The 15,570-nt window shown below is 50.8% G+C and overlaps 1 protein-coding gene across 1 annotated transcript in view; it reads right to left on the minus strand.

The window, feature by feature from the left end:
* Positions 1 to 357: 357 nt before the first annotated feature.
* The window catches only part of Rcor1 (REST corepressor 1), a 98,281-nt gene continuing 83,068 nt past the window's right edge, over positions 358 to 15,570 (minus strand). The window contains exons 6-12 of the mRNA XM_063241101.1: positions 14,885 to 15,003; positions 13,440 to 13,518; positions 10,958 to 11,152; positions 7,145 to 7,222; positions 6,914 to 6,971; positions 6,158 to 6,387; positions 358 to 4,139 (exon numbers count right to left, since the gene is read on the minus strand). Of these exons, the coding sequence (XP_063097171.1) occupies positions 4,098 to 4,139; positions 6,158 to 6,387; positions 6,914 to 6,971; positions 7,145 to 7,222; positions 10,958 to 11,152; positions 13,440 to 13,518; positions 14,885 to 15,003 (801 nt within the window). The 3' untranslated portion in view covers positions 358 to 4,097. The remainder of the gene's footprint in view (positions 4,140 to 6,157; positions 6,388 to 6,913; positions 6,972 to 7,144; positions 7,223 to 10,957; positions 11,153 to 13,439; positions 13,519 to 14,884; positions 15,004 to 15,570) is intronic.

The raw sequence follows: 15,570 nt of genomic DNA on the forward strand, positions 1-15,570 counted from the left end.
GAGACCCACCCGCCCAGTCAGCCCGTGAGGACAGCACAGAGCCCAGAAGTGCGCTCCTCCTCAGAAGGGCTGGTCCCAGTGGGCTTGGCCACCCTTCACAGCCAGAGGCAGTCTGGGCCTCAGGTGCGGCCGGGTGCAGCAGATGAGAAGGGACCCCTCGCTGCCAGCCCGCGCTCTATGGATTTGTGCACACTGAACGGCTGCCAAGGAGCTGCCTGGCTATGTGTCCAGGTCCCCCCAACCAAGGAGCCCACACCTGGAAGCCCATGGCCCACTCACAAAGGAGGGAAGACCACCTCGCGCTGCCGAGGCACTGGGGTTGCAGAAAATGGTTTGCTTCTTATTTTATTACATCAATGGCTTGAAAATTTTTATTTAATTTCAGCAAATATTGGAAATAGAAAAATGAATTCTGCAGAATTCCACAAATAAATTCTTCCAATTTCCACTAACAAATGTTATCATTCAATGGCTAAGCAGTTATAATGCTATGAACATTCACAACAATGAATGTGCTGAAATAGAAAACAGGCAGAGAGACGTGAAAATATTACTTACAACAGCATTATTACAACGTATTTCTTTAAAATTTCGACATGGATTTTTTCACTTCAAAAGATATACAGCATTTCCATTATATCTGCAAACTTAACCTTATACATCTTTTAAAATCTTGAAAAATTTTTAAGCAATCTAAAAAGCACTTAGCAAAGTTGGAAGTCTACATACGGAATACTCCACTCCAGCATCGATTTCCATGGAGGAGGAGGGGCTGTAAACACTTACTATCTTACAACATGCATAGCCGATCCTGACCTTCCTTCTTCTGAATTGTGACGCTCCCGCTATTGTGCTTTACTACAGAGCCCTGGCGCGGGCAGCACCGCACGGTCGACTCCAGTCCTGACTGCCTGCAGTTCTTCGGAGGCGGCGGGGTGCTGGAAGCTGGAATCCTGGGCTCACTAGATCAGAGGCGGGCACAAAGAGAGGGCACAGGGCGAGACAGGAGAGGGAAGGGGAGGAGAAGGAGCAGAGGCGGAGAGGCTCTTGCTGGAGTCATACATCTTTCCTTTGCTCGCAGAAAAGCAGGGATCCAGTTAGTGTAATGCACTGTTTGGCTTCTTTTTTGGTGTGCAATTGTACCAATAGTACATCTGATACTCAGAGAGACGCAAACAGGGTAGAGCTGGAACTTAAAGTGACAATCAGCACACTTAAGAGTGGTTGGGAGAGCTGAGAAATTTAACATCGACAGAAAAGAGCTGCTTCACGAGTCCACCACAGTAAGCTTCTGAAACTTTCTCATCTTTGTTTCTCACTAGAGGCCTGTGCCTGCAAACGTGTCCTACCGGTTAAACCTGGCAGAAACTGCTCGGAGGACTCGGGGTCCCCTGAGGGTGCGGACAGCACGGAGGGGTTGAGTACACTAACCTCGCTGCTGCGCCAGCATCTGCCCGCCTGAAGAGCCGCACTGGGGAGCTGGTCGCTGCGGCCGCCCAGCCAACACAACATTCAAGTAATGATGGATGAATGGATAAATGAAAACAATTCTCACCTAACACTTTACAGGTCTACATAAAATTAAATAAAGCAAACTTTTAATGCATATCAATACAATTTATATCTTTTAGGATCTCTAAACTAAAAGTTAAACTATTATTTGCGTCCATGATACTATATTTTGCACAATAACTTATACTTAGGAGAATTTTTTCCACAAAAATATATATAATTATGACATTCACATTGATAATTTTAAGAACACAAAGCTTAAGTGACATTTCACCTGAAGCAGTTATCACATCCCAAACCCAGCCCACCGCGCACCAATTCTTGGTATGTTAGAGTTGTCACATAAATAAGACCAGAGGACTCATCACCTGGCTCTGGAAGCAAAGCGATTTCTTGCATTTATGTAACTGCCAAGACATGCAGAGAGCAGCGCCTGGAACACAGCGCTACCGGACACTGGCCTACAGCATGGGCCACCAGCAGAACCCGGGCTTCAGTCGCCCTGCGCTGCAAGCTGACCAAGTGGCTGTGAAGCCAGGGCTCCTCATGTGACCCTTCAGGGCTGGAGGGTGCCCAGTGCCAGGGACAGAAGGGGGACAACGCACGACACAGTCTGGGGCCTGGTACATATCACCTGTAGATGAGCATCGTTTCCAGGCTCTGCCTGAAGCTCTCATCTTGGGGAGACTGGCGAGTACAAAGAAAGAGAACCAGTGGCAGGGCAGGGCCAAGCAGGACAGACAGCCTCCACGGCCGTCTCTGACTGCTGCCGCCACCGCAGGGCCAGGGCCACGAGTCCAGCCAGGAAGACAGCGGCTGCAGTGCGGGCCTCGGTGCCCACAGGCTGGCTCTGCCTGCACAGTCCCACCAGCCCCCAGTCACATGCAAGCTTGCGGGAAGTCAAGGAAACTTGCCTGGTGCTAGTGTCACCCTGCTATCTGCAGGGGCCTTGGGCGGTGACATGCTGAGCGGGACAAGGTGAGGGAAGTCCCTGTACTCCCCCGCTTTGGAATGACCTTTCCCAGATGTCTGAAACGAAATATACAAATGCCAAAACCTAGGGTCCTGGCTGAACCTCTTTCTAAAGAGAAAATCAGCTGAGACAAACACACACACAAAAAGAAAAAAAAGAAAAAGAAAAAAAAGCAAGGTGCTTGGGAGTCAAAACACATCAAATTCTTAATTGCATATTTAAAATTCTTAAGAATTCTGTTTATGCCTTAAAGCATCTGCATTTTTTCTTTTTGGTATTAAAAGCAGGAAAAAAAACCTCAAATGATGCCAACAACCACCAAAGCTCCTCCCACATCTCCAGCATCTGTGTGGCTGGGCGAGAGAAAAGCCATGGGCGCAGCAGGCTCAGCACACTGATCAGAAAGCCCACTGGACCTGGCCGACCCCAGCGCACTGATCACAAAGCCCACGAGACCCGGCCGACCCCAGGCGTCACAGACCAATCTGCAGGCGGTTTCTTTTTGCTGCAGTCTCCCTAGACCAGCACGCCGCTCCCTGCTCTGTCCTGCATTCTACGAAGGGGATGAAAGGGATGGTGTCTGTATTTCACATCAGCACTAGAAGGACGCAAAGGGTCACGCGGAGTGACGCGCAGCAGACCAGGTGCACCACGGGGATGGAGCCTCAGAGGGTTGCTCCCACCCAGCCGCCGCCGCTCTCCTCAGCCCTGGGCGCCAAGCTCCTGTCTGCACAGCGGGAGCCGGCAGAGGCGCTCCCTGCCCACCTCGATGTCGTCATCTTTGGCAAGCAATAAACTTTAAATAAGACACTTGGACAGAAAAGGGATCGAGAACATGGTTGCCAAAAGGAGAAGGCACCAATTCCGAATGGGCAAGCACCAGGTACAGTGATATGGGCCAAATCTCTCGGACTTGGGTGGTGGTAGTGGTGGCGGGGATCAGGAGGAGGGGTGCAGCCACCCTGGGACTGCAGGCTGAGGCTGAAGGCAGACAGCGTGGGGCCCAGCATTCCCTGTAAGCTACCGTGTCCGAGGACAGTTGCTGTGAACGAGCTTTTAAACACTTGGGAAAGGAGAAGGGGAGCGATGTAAGCCAACTAAATTCACAAACCATAATTCCACCCTGCACTTGGGAACTGAGTTGCATCAGGATGCTTGGCACAATAAGATTAGGACTCAGTCTGCCAATGACTTCCAAAGGAGCATAGTAGTACTTAGGGGGCCGCCCCAGAAAGAATGAGAACCCGTTATTCTGCAAGTGACATCGCAGGCCATGCAGGTGCTGAGTCGGGCCTTCGGAGACCACCTGCCCTGAAGCTGCTGCTGGGAAGCTGCCATTGGTGGGTGCAGGGCTCCAAGAGGGGGCGGGTCCCAGAGTCGTGGGATGCAGGTGTGGGTTCCCCAGCACTGAGGCAGAGTGAGAGATGCGGTGCCGACACGGAGGAACGAGCGGAGAATTAAGGCAGATGGAGCACAGGACTGAAGTGTACGCCTTTTTGGTAATAGCTGCTTGTCCACAGAGATGGGATGCAGATGGCGAGGTGATGTCTCGTGATACCTGATATCCTGGGTAACCTGGAGTCCACACCAGAGTTCAAAGTGACCGACGTACTCATGAGGCGGACGCGTATCTGACGTCAAGGACAGAGGCCGCCTGAGGAGAGGGAGAGGGAAGGAGGCATCAGGGTGCAGGCCAACGCTCCCCCAATTGTCCTGGTGCCCCAAAGCTGGGCTGAAGACAGGGCAGGCTGGGCGGGCTGCGTGTGCCCCAGCCTTTCCTGAGCCAGAGTCAGCCTGCCAGCCAGTGGCAGTGCCACCGCCTCCTGGCAGTAGTGCGCAGGGCTGAGGGCAGCAGCAGCTCAGTGGCCCGAGTCCCAGCTGCAATGACCGCAGCTATGGGCCCACCTATGAGTGGCCAGTGGCTCTGCTGAGGAGTGGGGTCCTCATTAGAGCCTCACAGGTATTTCTTCACTTCCTACCTGCAAAGCGGGCCAGTGCCTTACTGCTCCCTCAGCCCTCACAGGGCCTCACCGCTGGGCAGCAACTGGACTACAATTCAGAAGCTGAAAGCACTGGCCTTCAGGTGAAAAAGCAGTTTACAGAGCTGCCGCTTGTTCAACCAGGAGTCTTCTGTCTCACCAGCAACACATCCAATTGTGCATAATTTTAACTCTAGCACCCGTGGTGCCCTTTTCTTGGCTGCAAGGCTGGAATCACCCCCTCTGGCCCATGCCGGCACCCCAAAGACCTCTGGGCTAACCTCCCTTTATGGCTGGAAAGAAGAAACGTCTGCAGGGGGCAGACAATTCTAGACATTGCTAAGGCTTCTAGGAACCATGCAGTCCTCGGCTCTGCATGCTCTACCAGAGACCCGACCCCCCCACCCCACCACAACATGAGTGAGACCACCAGAGCCAGTCCTGAGCTCTGCCTGGGTAACAACCACCTTGCACATGTGTGCATGCTCTTGGGTGCAGACTCACTCCTGCAAGCTAACATGGGGAACAGGAAAGTGGGGGCAGAGGGGCAGGCAGACGCTGAAAGCACCATGAAAGCAGAGGGGTCAAAGAAATGTTGCTGTGGGCATGGGGGACACAGCTGAAATGACCAAAGGGAACAGAGGATTAAAGCCAACTCAGGCACAGCAGCCTCGCCCTCCTAGGTTGGTTGTGGTTCTTGAAGAGCACGCTGGGGACGCAGATTCGGGAGATTGTCCTGCCTCAGGTCCACATGTCCCCACACAGCCTCATGGGGCCCTAGACGGCTGGGCCTGCAGTGAGTGCTGCTAGCCTGACTCAGGCTGAGTGCTGGGCTCCTGGGCACCGGGATTAAGGGTGTGAGTGCTGCCAGCCCCGAGCAGCCTGGGCAGGACCGAGGGGTCGAGAGGGCTTGCGTGCTTTGCTGCCTTCTGCTCGCCTTGAACCGTGTGTCACTGCTCCTCTGCAGTGCCTGCCTGCACCCACCCTGCCTTGGAGCCAGGCTTACGGGCTAAATCTCTACAAACTGTGTGTTCCCCTTTAACTCTGGGTGTTGGCTATTTTGTCTCTGCGACAAGAAAGTAACTAAGAGATTGAGAAGCTAGGAACTGCTGTTTGCTGAGAGGTCTGGGCTGGACAAGCAGTTGCCAGCCTTGTGGATGGCGTGAGCAAGATGCTTTTACTCCTGCGTACCCGACTATAGCAGCTGGCCCTGGGCTGAGCTCCACACACATCCCATGGGAGCAGGGGGAGGCCCACAGTGGGGTAGCCAGGCAAGCCAGCCTGCACAGGAAGCAGGGAGGGCAGTTATCCAGGACATGACTACATGTCAGCCACCATCGAGCATCCTGACAGCATCAGGACCTAGAACTGTCCCATCAACACCTATGCCAGCCAGCCCCAAATAGTACAAAGGCTGGAACAGCTCAGCAGGTCGCAGACCTGCAGCCCAGCACCTCCCGCCTCCCCCCGTCCTCCCGGCACGGGGGAGCTCTGGCCTCATGGAGTGTTTTCTGGCTGAAGGAATCCAGGTGAAACGAAGGACTTGCTTGGGAACAGATGCGTGAACAATAAATGGCGACAAGATGGGCTGGCGTCTGCACATGTGTAAAGGAAGGGTCCGGGCGGCAGTGTTTCGCCAGCCCAAGGCATGTCGGGCAGAGCAGCAGGCGGCCCTGCGCCGGCTCACGCTTACCTCATCCTCCTCGTCGGGCATCTTGATGGCACCGTCTGGGGACTTGACGGGCTTCTGGTTACTGGGTCCATTGGTCTCCTCTTTGCCGTGCTCTGCCTCCCACTCCTGTAAAACTTCGTCTATGTTGAAGCGGCGTCGGTAATTGACAAAAAAGTTCTTGACCTGCACCACTGACTTATTCCCAATCACATCCGAGATGGCTTGGAAATCTCGGCCATACTTCCTGATGGCTGAGGGCAGGAGACAGTTTTGGTTTGGTTTGGTTTTTTAATTTAATAGAAAACAAAAACAATCTTATAAAACACAACAGAGGCCTAGTCCTTCAGTCTGGTAAGAAAGCGCACAGGTTTTCCTGGCAGGCACCGCCCACTGGTCACACTGTGGGAAGATGGTCTGTGCACACTCTGGGAAACGACGTGTGAGCAGCGAGACTCCATCACCTGGAAATCTCACCCCATCGTACCACAAAGCGGAGCCTGCGGAGCCCCAAGGCATGGTCCCAGGTCTGGACCACCCCTACTATGCATGCTGATCATCTGGGCAGAGCGGTTCAGGGCTCAATAAGCAGCTGCTGAGGTGTAATGGTCACGTCCTGAAAATGTGGTGCTCTGACACCGACTTTTACAACTTGTGGGCAAGAGGAGAGAAAAACAGAGGCCGCCCAGGAGAACAGAGCTGTGTGGCTAAGCAACCCTCATGAGAAGATGAGAAGAGGGTGACCGGGACTCTGGGCCATTGCAGGCCAGCCCTGCTTACCTTGCACGGCGAGAAGCTGCTCCTCTGTGGTCCAGCGCGCATTGCACTTCTGAATGACCTAGACAGTGGGACAGGCCATCAGCACGTGACACTCAAGAGACAAGCACATCCCCGGGAAAGGACCCAGTGCCCCCATGTCATAACTTTCACATGCACTGGGCTGTCCACAGCTAGGACACCAACCAGGACTGAATTCGGGTGAGACTTCTGAGATGGTGAACGTGACCCTACCTCTGGAAGTCGGTACGGTTCTATTCCACCATCAAGCTTTTCTTTGAGAGCACTGTTGGTCTGTTTAATATTCTGAATCTAAGAAGGAAAAATATTTGTCTTTGATAAACGAAACCTTTCAGGAAAGCATGAGAAGAGAACTAAAAAAATTACAAGAAACAACAAAACCAAGAGCCAAGAAGTTCCCCTTCTCTCCTGTAGCCAAAATACAAGTACCTGTAACAGATGCTCTCCCCTGCATCTTGAGGGACAGTGAGTGGGGAGCTGCTGCTCCCCATACGCAGCTGCCCATGTCGCAGAGAGGCCTGCACTACCCGGACCTGAGCAGGGGCTTGGCAGATGGCTAAGGGGCAGAGTTCAGGCGGCAGGGAGAGCACGCGGCAGCTGGCGGCCCACGCCGCACCGTCCGCGCACACCACAGTCTGTGTGGGCAGAGGCTCTGGGTGCAGACACCCTCAGTGGGGCAAAAGGGAGCCGCATGCCAGAGAGTTCCACAGGCTTACCCTGGACGGGCGGCTCCGGCCTGTCTTCTCACAGCCTCTTTTCTACAGACACAGGCTACTCAGCAAGCAGCAAAGCCCTGCTTCTCATTGCCCCGTGAGGTTTCTGTGCCACGCCTGGGGCTCTGTGAGGAGCACCACATGGCTCAACGACAGCACAAGCAAAGAGAAAAGTAAGCGAAGGCAGAGGCCGATTTTCCAAGTAAAACACAAGGGCTGTTCATAAGAAGTTGTTCCCCGAAGACCAATTGCTGCTAGCAAAGGAAATGGAGGCCGCGGGACGGGGAGGGAGGGAGGGAGACACAGGAAGGTGCACAGAAGTCGCCCTGCGAGCAGTGTAAGGAGGAAACTGAAACCCGCTGTCATACACTGTTTTGAAAAGGCACAAGTCAGAGGAAGATAACCTGGCAGGGGAAGGTCTTGACAGAGTAACATATGCTCTCCGACCTGCGCTGTGCAGAACGGAGACAGCAGGGGTCCCGAGGCAGAGCTGGCTGAGGCCCCTCTCACCAGTGTTGACCAGATGGCACCAGGGATCCAGGGCACGCTTACCACATGCCACTGACATGCTTCTCTCGGGCATCCGCCTCGCCAACCCTGGAATACTGCACACCCTCAAGTGCCACCCTCCGTACTCCAGCTGGCCCTGGGTGTACACCGCCTTGTGATTGAACCACGTGCCCTTCCCAGGAGGCTGGCATGCTCACCATGGCACTTCCTGTTCTAAAGCCATGGGGGAAGCGTGCAGCTCAAATGCACAGCACTCACCAATTCTGCACCAGGCATGAGAACGAAGTGCTCCGGAGCTGCACCTCTGACCCCGGGCACCTTCCACACTACAAACACCCCAGGGTTATAGTCAGAACGAGAGCAGCTATAGCTGCCAACCCCACGTCAACCATCAAGAAGCTGAATGGCAAAGAAGCCGAGTGAGAATCAGGACCCAAAGTAATCAGCATTTAAAAGAGCGCATGGCCAATCCTTGAGGAAATGCACATGGCCAATCCTTGAGGCCTGGTCCCTTCCTGACCCGTCAGTTGGACACAGCCCATGTCCTCTACCACTGTTTCTGCTGTCATTCCACTCCCTTCTCCCAGACTCCAAACGCCACAGTGCTCTCCGCAAGCAAGCCGGCCCCACTCCGGGTATGATATGGGTCATGGTCACAGGCGCTGTGAGGGACCACTGCTAAGGGACTTGGCTCGTCCTGCAACAGGGACAGGGATAGGCCAGTTAGTTCCACCTCCACCCCTTGGCCTGGACAACAGCACTGAACGACAAACGGTGCAGTGGGACTTCTGCTGCTGCCAGAGACAAACACTCTAGGTGTCCTAGTTGCTGCTTTTCTGCTGTCCCCAGAGGAGTGCTTCCTGCCGGGTAAGCGGTCCTGGCCAGAGCGGCTGTCATGCTTGCTGGATGTACCTGACGCTGTGCCCTGCTCTGCTCCCTCGAAGTTGATATCTAAGCCCTCTTCAGAATCACCAACCCCCTGGCGACTGTCTTCCACGCTGGGTATACCTGTCCCTGACCGTGCTCTCGGAAACCAAAGCAGCTTTTCTCTCACGCCAAGGTCCACACTGTCAGTGTGGAGAGGGGGCCTCTTTCCTCCTCCACAGGTGAGCTCTGGTAACTGTCCTGGGCTCCCTCGGCAGAGGGCAACCAGGAGATGAAAACCCAGCCCTCATTGGGGAGCTCTGCCGCCAGGATCGAGCTGCACACACTTGGGCACAAAATGCCATAGCTGCTGGCCGTGGGTGGCCACATGGAGCCCCTACAGCACAGCCCGTCCACACCGTGGGGAACAGTGTTACGATGTACAGCAACCACAGTTATCACTGAGGACTTCAGAGAGTCTTCGGACCAGTTCATAGTCCGGCGTCTTTCCGGCTGTGGCCAATCCACCCCCCTCACCCCACAATCCAGTTAGGGAAGGTCCCCTGGGCCCAGGGAAGGACAGGAGTGCACTGTGCTGCAGCTGCTGAGAAAGGAGCTGGCCTCCCTTCTGGGGTCACGTGAGGCCTGGTTGGAGTCACCTTCCTGAAGCAAAATGAGTATGTGCCATAGGCCCCACTCTTCACCTGGAAAGTGACAGCTGGCCTCCCGCTAGCCTAGCAAGGCAACCAGCACAACCCAAAACAAAACGTAGGCCATGACCAGTGGATGGCTTTCTGGAACTGAGTCCCAGAGGGAGGGAGGGAAGGACAGACACAAAGTAATGAAAGGCCAATGCCACACTGTTGGGCTGAATTTCCCAAGTGAAGGCACTGTACAATCTGATGAGGGATGAGGTCTTTTTACACAACAAGTACAGACAACTACAAAGGATAATTTAAGATGCAATATCCTTTACAAGGCCACCAGAAATAGCACTAAGTACCTAGGGATAACACTATTAAAGATGGCTAGGCCCTGTGCACAGAAAACAATAACAAAACACACAGAACAAAGACCTGATGGATGGGCGTGAATAGAAACCATGTCTGCTCACTCAGCAATACAGGTGCTAACCTGACAGCCACAACTCCAGCCAACCAAAACGCTAGTGGAGCAACTGAGAAAGTGAGTCCAGCGCATGCGGGAATTTATAACAGGAAGGAGACGACACTGCCAGGCTCGCACTGATGGCAGGCACAAAACCAGGACGACGCATGGTGTGGAAGGGTGAGCACAGGGACCAAGGAACAGGGTGCCATGGCCTATGCAGACACTGGACTCAGACCCAGAGCCTGCTGCTCTGAGGTGGGGAGGCAGCCTTCCCTGTAAGAAGTACAACCAATGGTCAGACAGATGCCCAATCTTTCAAAATCCCACACATGACAAAAGGACAGGGAACAGTTTTACAAGACAAAAAGGTAGGAAGAAAACAACTCAGCACCTGATAAAGAACCACAAATCAGTGAGAAAAAACGTAAGACATATAAAAGGAACAACGTCATGGGGTTAGTCTTGATATAAAATCCAAAATGGACAAAAGCACTGTGCTTTTTAAGTCCAAACAGTGGTCGTCTCCTGGGGGTAGGCGGGTCCCAGATCAGGGCTGAGTAGGCTCTAGGGGCTACGGCCATGTCTTGCTCCAGAGCGAGGGCAGCTGCACGTGTGGGGTGTGCACAGCGATACATGCAGTGTGCAGAGGTGGGAGCACGTGCACACACACAAACAGATGTACTGCGCAGCTACACGCCATCTGTGGTGTGTGCAGTCTTCTCTCCAATTTAAAAGTAAATTAAAGCCCCCATTGGGCTGGGCTGTCTGGCTCCTTGCAGAAGAGCACTCCTGGGCTGCGTGGTGTGAGCAGGGCGGCGCCAGGCAGTACCTGTCGCTTGATGGAGACCAGCTCCATGTCCAGCTGTCGCAGCACCGTGGTAGCAGCAGTGGCGTTGGCAGAGACAGCCTCCACGTCCTCTTGAGAAAGGAACATTCCTTTTGGAGGTTTCCTTTTTGCTCTGTTTTTAGCTTGTGTGCTGTGTTTTTCTTTTTTCACCTGAGGAACTGCCTCAGCAGGGGGCACCTGTATGATATACACATTTCGTAAATAAAGCTAGAAATTAAAATGCCAAATGAATAATGATAAACATATATTCTTAAAAGGCCCCAAACAAGCTACAACAAACCCCAGGCCCTATTCCAATTGCCTCAATATATCCTAAAAGGCGCTCAGGCAACAGTGAGCACCGTGGCTCGGGAGCCGGCTCTCCTGGTCACAGTGTGCTGCTCCTCCTGAGCAGGGACATCCTCAGCCTTCCTCTGCTTCCTGCACTACCACAGGAGGAAAGGAAGATCACTATTCTCTTCTGATCTTACGGCCATACAGAGGCTTATTTATGTGACACAGAATAAATGAAGAGCAGCTATGTGTATCCGAACAGTGGTTTCTAGCAATACTCATCATAGACGACCACAGATGGAAAAAAAATGATTCAGCACATACAATGGACTGCAATTCTTCAAATCTCTGCATTAAGAAATACTCCTCAGGGCCTGGGTGCAGCTCAGTGTCAGACCACTTCCTAGCAAGTATGAGCCCCTGTGTTCAATCCCCCGCACTAAGGAAGGAGAGAAAAGTAAAACAGAAAACAAGAGCAGAAACACAAACTTCAGTATGGTGGTATGACTTTGCAAATCACTTCCTTTTGGAAAACACCTAACTTTTGGGGCAGTATTCAGGTTGCAGTGCCATGGCAGAGGGCTTGTCTGGCACATGGGAGCCGAGGCTGTGCTGCCCAGGACTGCTATTTTAAAAAGGTAACTCCTGGGACAACTCATCACTTGCCCAATCCCCCAAAGTACCATCATTTAAAAATGCCTGACAGCTGCTAAGTTTTTAAAGTGCTGTCTCCAAAACCACAACTTTCAGAAATAAAATACAGCTAAACCTTGGCAAGCAAGAAGAGATTAGGTTTAGCTGGTAACCATTTTTAAAAGTTTTTACAGTTCACAATCTAAAGTTAAAAGTACATTCAGTTTTTGTTTCACACTTTGAAAGACTGAGATAAAAAGAACATGAACTATGGTGGCAACGGTAACTTCTTAAACAAGTGGTAACACAATATAAGCAATAAACTCCACTCTGCACAGCACTCTGCTGTTTAATAAGGACCACCTCTGACTATGTGTCTGTATAATAAATTTTATACTTAAGCTAAGACTTAACCAATTTTTTGAATGAGAAAATGCACCATATAAATAAGAATTATAGTAAGTGACAAAATCATTTTCTTATTCATTGAAAATGGGTCCACTAAAGAACCTAATAAATTCCAACACATCAAAAATAAAATTCAGTAGAAACCCCACCCCAATTTCCTTTCCCAAACACTATCTCAGTTAACCCTGAGGGTCTTATTCCCCAGGCAGGAACAAAGACTGATATCCACTTTGGTGATAGGTATTAAAAGAGGCCTTAGAAATGCATACAAAACATTGGACACCACTATTCAGCATCCCAAAATTAGTTCTCATCAGATAAAGTGCACAAATACGTAGTTATGTGACCATCAACTCAGCTGTTTATACCAGCAAAGAGCAAGGCGGATAATCAAGCCAGAAATTTACATGTAATCAATTACTTGTAGGACTCCTATGATGAATATATAGGATATACACATATAAAGTATATCTGACAAAAACATATCCAAGGTAAATTTTAAAGTTTTTAAAAATTACATTGTAAGAACCCCTTTTTATTACCTTAAAAAGCTGAACAGATTCATACTCATGCATGCATATGGACATACACATTTTACAGAAAAAGTGTCTGGAAAGTTACCAAAATGTTAAGTGTGACAGCAGTGTAACTAACTTTATAATCTCCTTCCTTGTGTGTTTAGCTGTATGCCTACTTTGCCCGTAGGAAGCATGAGTTAGTGCTGTGATTTTAAACTCTAGGCCCTTTAAGTTTAAGGAACTCACACTTCGGAGAATAGACCACAGGCCTGGTCTTCAGAAAAACACCTGCATGAACACATGAAAAAGTCATACAATTGTAGGGCTCAGGGCCCCTGGAAGCCAGAGGTGAGATCTCTGGTGCCACGGTATGGGGGCACAAGTCACGCCGGCTGTGAGGAGGACTCCCACTAACACAGGTCACCCTTGCTGACTCCAAGAAGCATCTGCTTGGCAGTGCCCCTTTCTCTTGGGTTCTACAGAGTAAAGCTAGCAGTGTTCGCAAAGTCCTAACAAGATGTTTTCTTGATAAATAAGATGCTTGATAAATAAAGACAAAGTGTCAGAGGATGGTTTTATTTGTGGAACTCCCAATAAAATGTGTTTGCCTAAATAGTACTAGGGGAAGATACCTCCTTCTTGCTTTCCTTGTTTTGATCAACCTCAATGTCAATGGGGTTACTTCCATTTGTCTCTTCCAGCTCATCCTCACTGGAAGACAAGAAATGTTATTCCATGTTAATTCTATTCCACATATATATAAGCAATACACCGATTCAATGGCAGACTTAATACAAAGTCACTGTATGTTTTTCAGACTAGAGAGATAATGTTTTTCTCTCTCTTTTTTTTTTATCGGTACCGGGGATTGAACCCACAACCGCCTGCTTGCAAGGCAGGTGCTTATGGCTGCTGAGCTAAATTCCCAGCCCCGAGATAACACTTTTCTAACTCAAAGAGAGCACCACCAATTCCAGAAGCTCCGTTAGAATGAAGTTCCCACAACAGGAACGAATCTGCCAACGAGCAGAAGGCCACCTTTGAGTGCCTACTTTCTACTCTGTCACACACGTCCTAAGGCTTTTGGGTGGTCTGTGTAGCTGATGTTTTATAATTAAAAACAAAAACGCCTCCCACAATAGAACCCTACTTTAAAAACTCAAGCAGCCTCTTAGTTCAAACTGATTGGACAGCAGTGCAACCCAGGCAGGCACACATCACCAGCCACTGCTGCACAGGGAGAAGGCCTGGCCAAAGGTGCCCAGAGTAGAGCCTGGGGCAGAGGGCCTTGTCCCTGCTATGACTTTCACAAGCAAGTCATAGCCCTACTGTCGAGGCCACACACCCATGGGAGGCCTGGGCTCCTGCCGTATAGGTAGGGGCGTGGGGGGCAGAGAGTAACACAGAGAGAGGCATCTGTGCCCTGAGAAGACAGCGTGGCCACCACCCTGTCAAGGGGCCCAGAGTCACCCAGAGGTCCATCTGACTGTTGCTTAGTTGACTGTACTGGTTTGTAGCAAGACCCAATTCGTAAATTGTAAACTAGGCCTCCATACAAGGAAATGAAAAATTTAATCAAAATTTGGTAAGAGTTAGAGTTCTGATCCCGAAGGAGAACCACTAGCCTGTGTGCCAAAGAACATGCACAAGTATCAAGGTTAATAGTTTCATTAAATCTTTTTTTTTTTTTTTTTTTTTTTTGGTATCGAGGCCTTGGTGTCTTGCTCAGGTTGGCCTCAAGCAAGCCTCCTGCCTGAGTCTTTTGAGTAGTGAGGATCCCACACCCAGCTGGAGTCGGGTAGCTGCAAACACCCTTGCTGAGATCCTTAACATCACTGGTGTGTGACAAACCAAACGCATGCATGTCAAATGACTCCTGGGTTACCACACTGAACACACTTCTACCTAAAACACAGGTGTGGCCTCTGTTTACAGGGTGAAGTTCCTGCCTGCAGAGGGTGTGGCCAGAGCAGAGCACAGAGCTTACCAGAGGGTGCATCTTGCAGGCACAGCCTGCTCACCCCCCGCCCCCGTGCCCAGCCGAGGCCGAGCACTACGCACTCCCAGATGCACTCACCTCTCCTCCCGCTCCCGCTTCTGCTTCCGAGCATGGCGATCCATCACGCTGGTTCTAGTTCTTGTCTTCTTCCACGAGTAGTAAAATTTCACTAGGCTGGCTATGGATTTATCAGGAAGCTAAATATAAAATAGGAGTTTGTTTTGGGTGAAAGCTGATCTTTAAGCACCAAATGTGTTCAGTAAGAATCATTTGCACATTCAGAAATGTTCTAAGGCACAGCCTTCTTCTCTGGTAAGAAAAAAAAAATCAACAAAATAAATATTCAACCCAATGTGTTTTCAAATTGCTGAAGTTTACTGAAACTGGGTCAATGAAAGATTGTGAAGGCAGACTAAGATGAATTTGTTTTTCCTACAGCTAAACGCTCTTAACATTACTTTAGGTTTTGTTCTTTAAAATTCATCTTAACATAAGGCAAACATCGGATCAGAGGGCTTTTCTGCAGGAGTTCACCAAACGGCTTTCCAGAGTGAAAGCTAAGGAGATTCCCCACAGAGCCAGCACTAATCACTGCCTCCACTTCCCCCTGGGTGCTCACTGCCCCTGGATGGATGGATGGATGGATGGATGGATGGATGGATGGATGGAACCCAACACAAGATTGGGGTGGAGGCCAGGAGAGGGTGCAGCACCGCTCCAGGGCCGGGAATGACCCTGCCAGGACAGTAGGAGATCTGAAAGAA

The sequence above is a fragment of the Cavia porcellus genome, unplaced genomic scaffold (assembly GCF_034190915.1).
Source record: "Cavia porcellus strain 051 isolate PalLab524CR breed Dunkin Hartley unplaced genomic scaffold, mCavPor4.1 scaffold_31, whole genome shotgun sequence".
Classification (NCBI taxonomy): domain Eukaryota; kingdom Metazoa; phylum Chordata; class Mammalia; order Rodentia; family Caviidae; genus Cavia; species Cavia porcellus.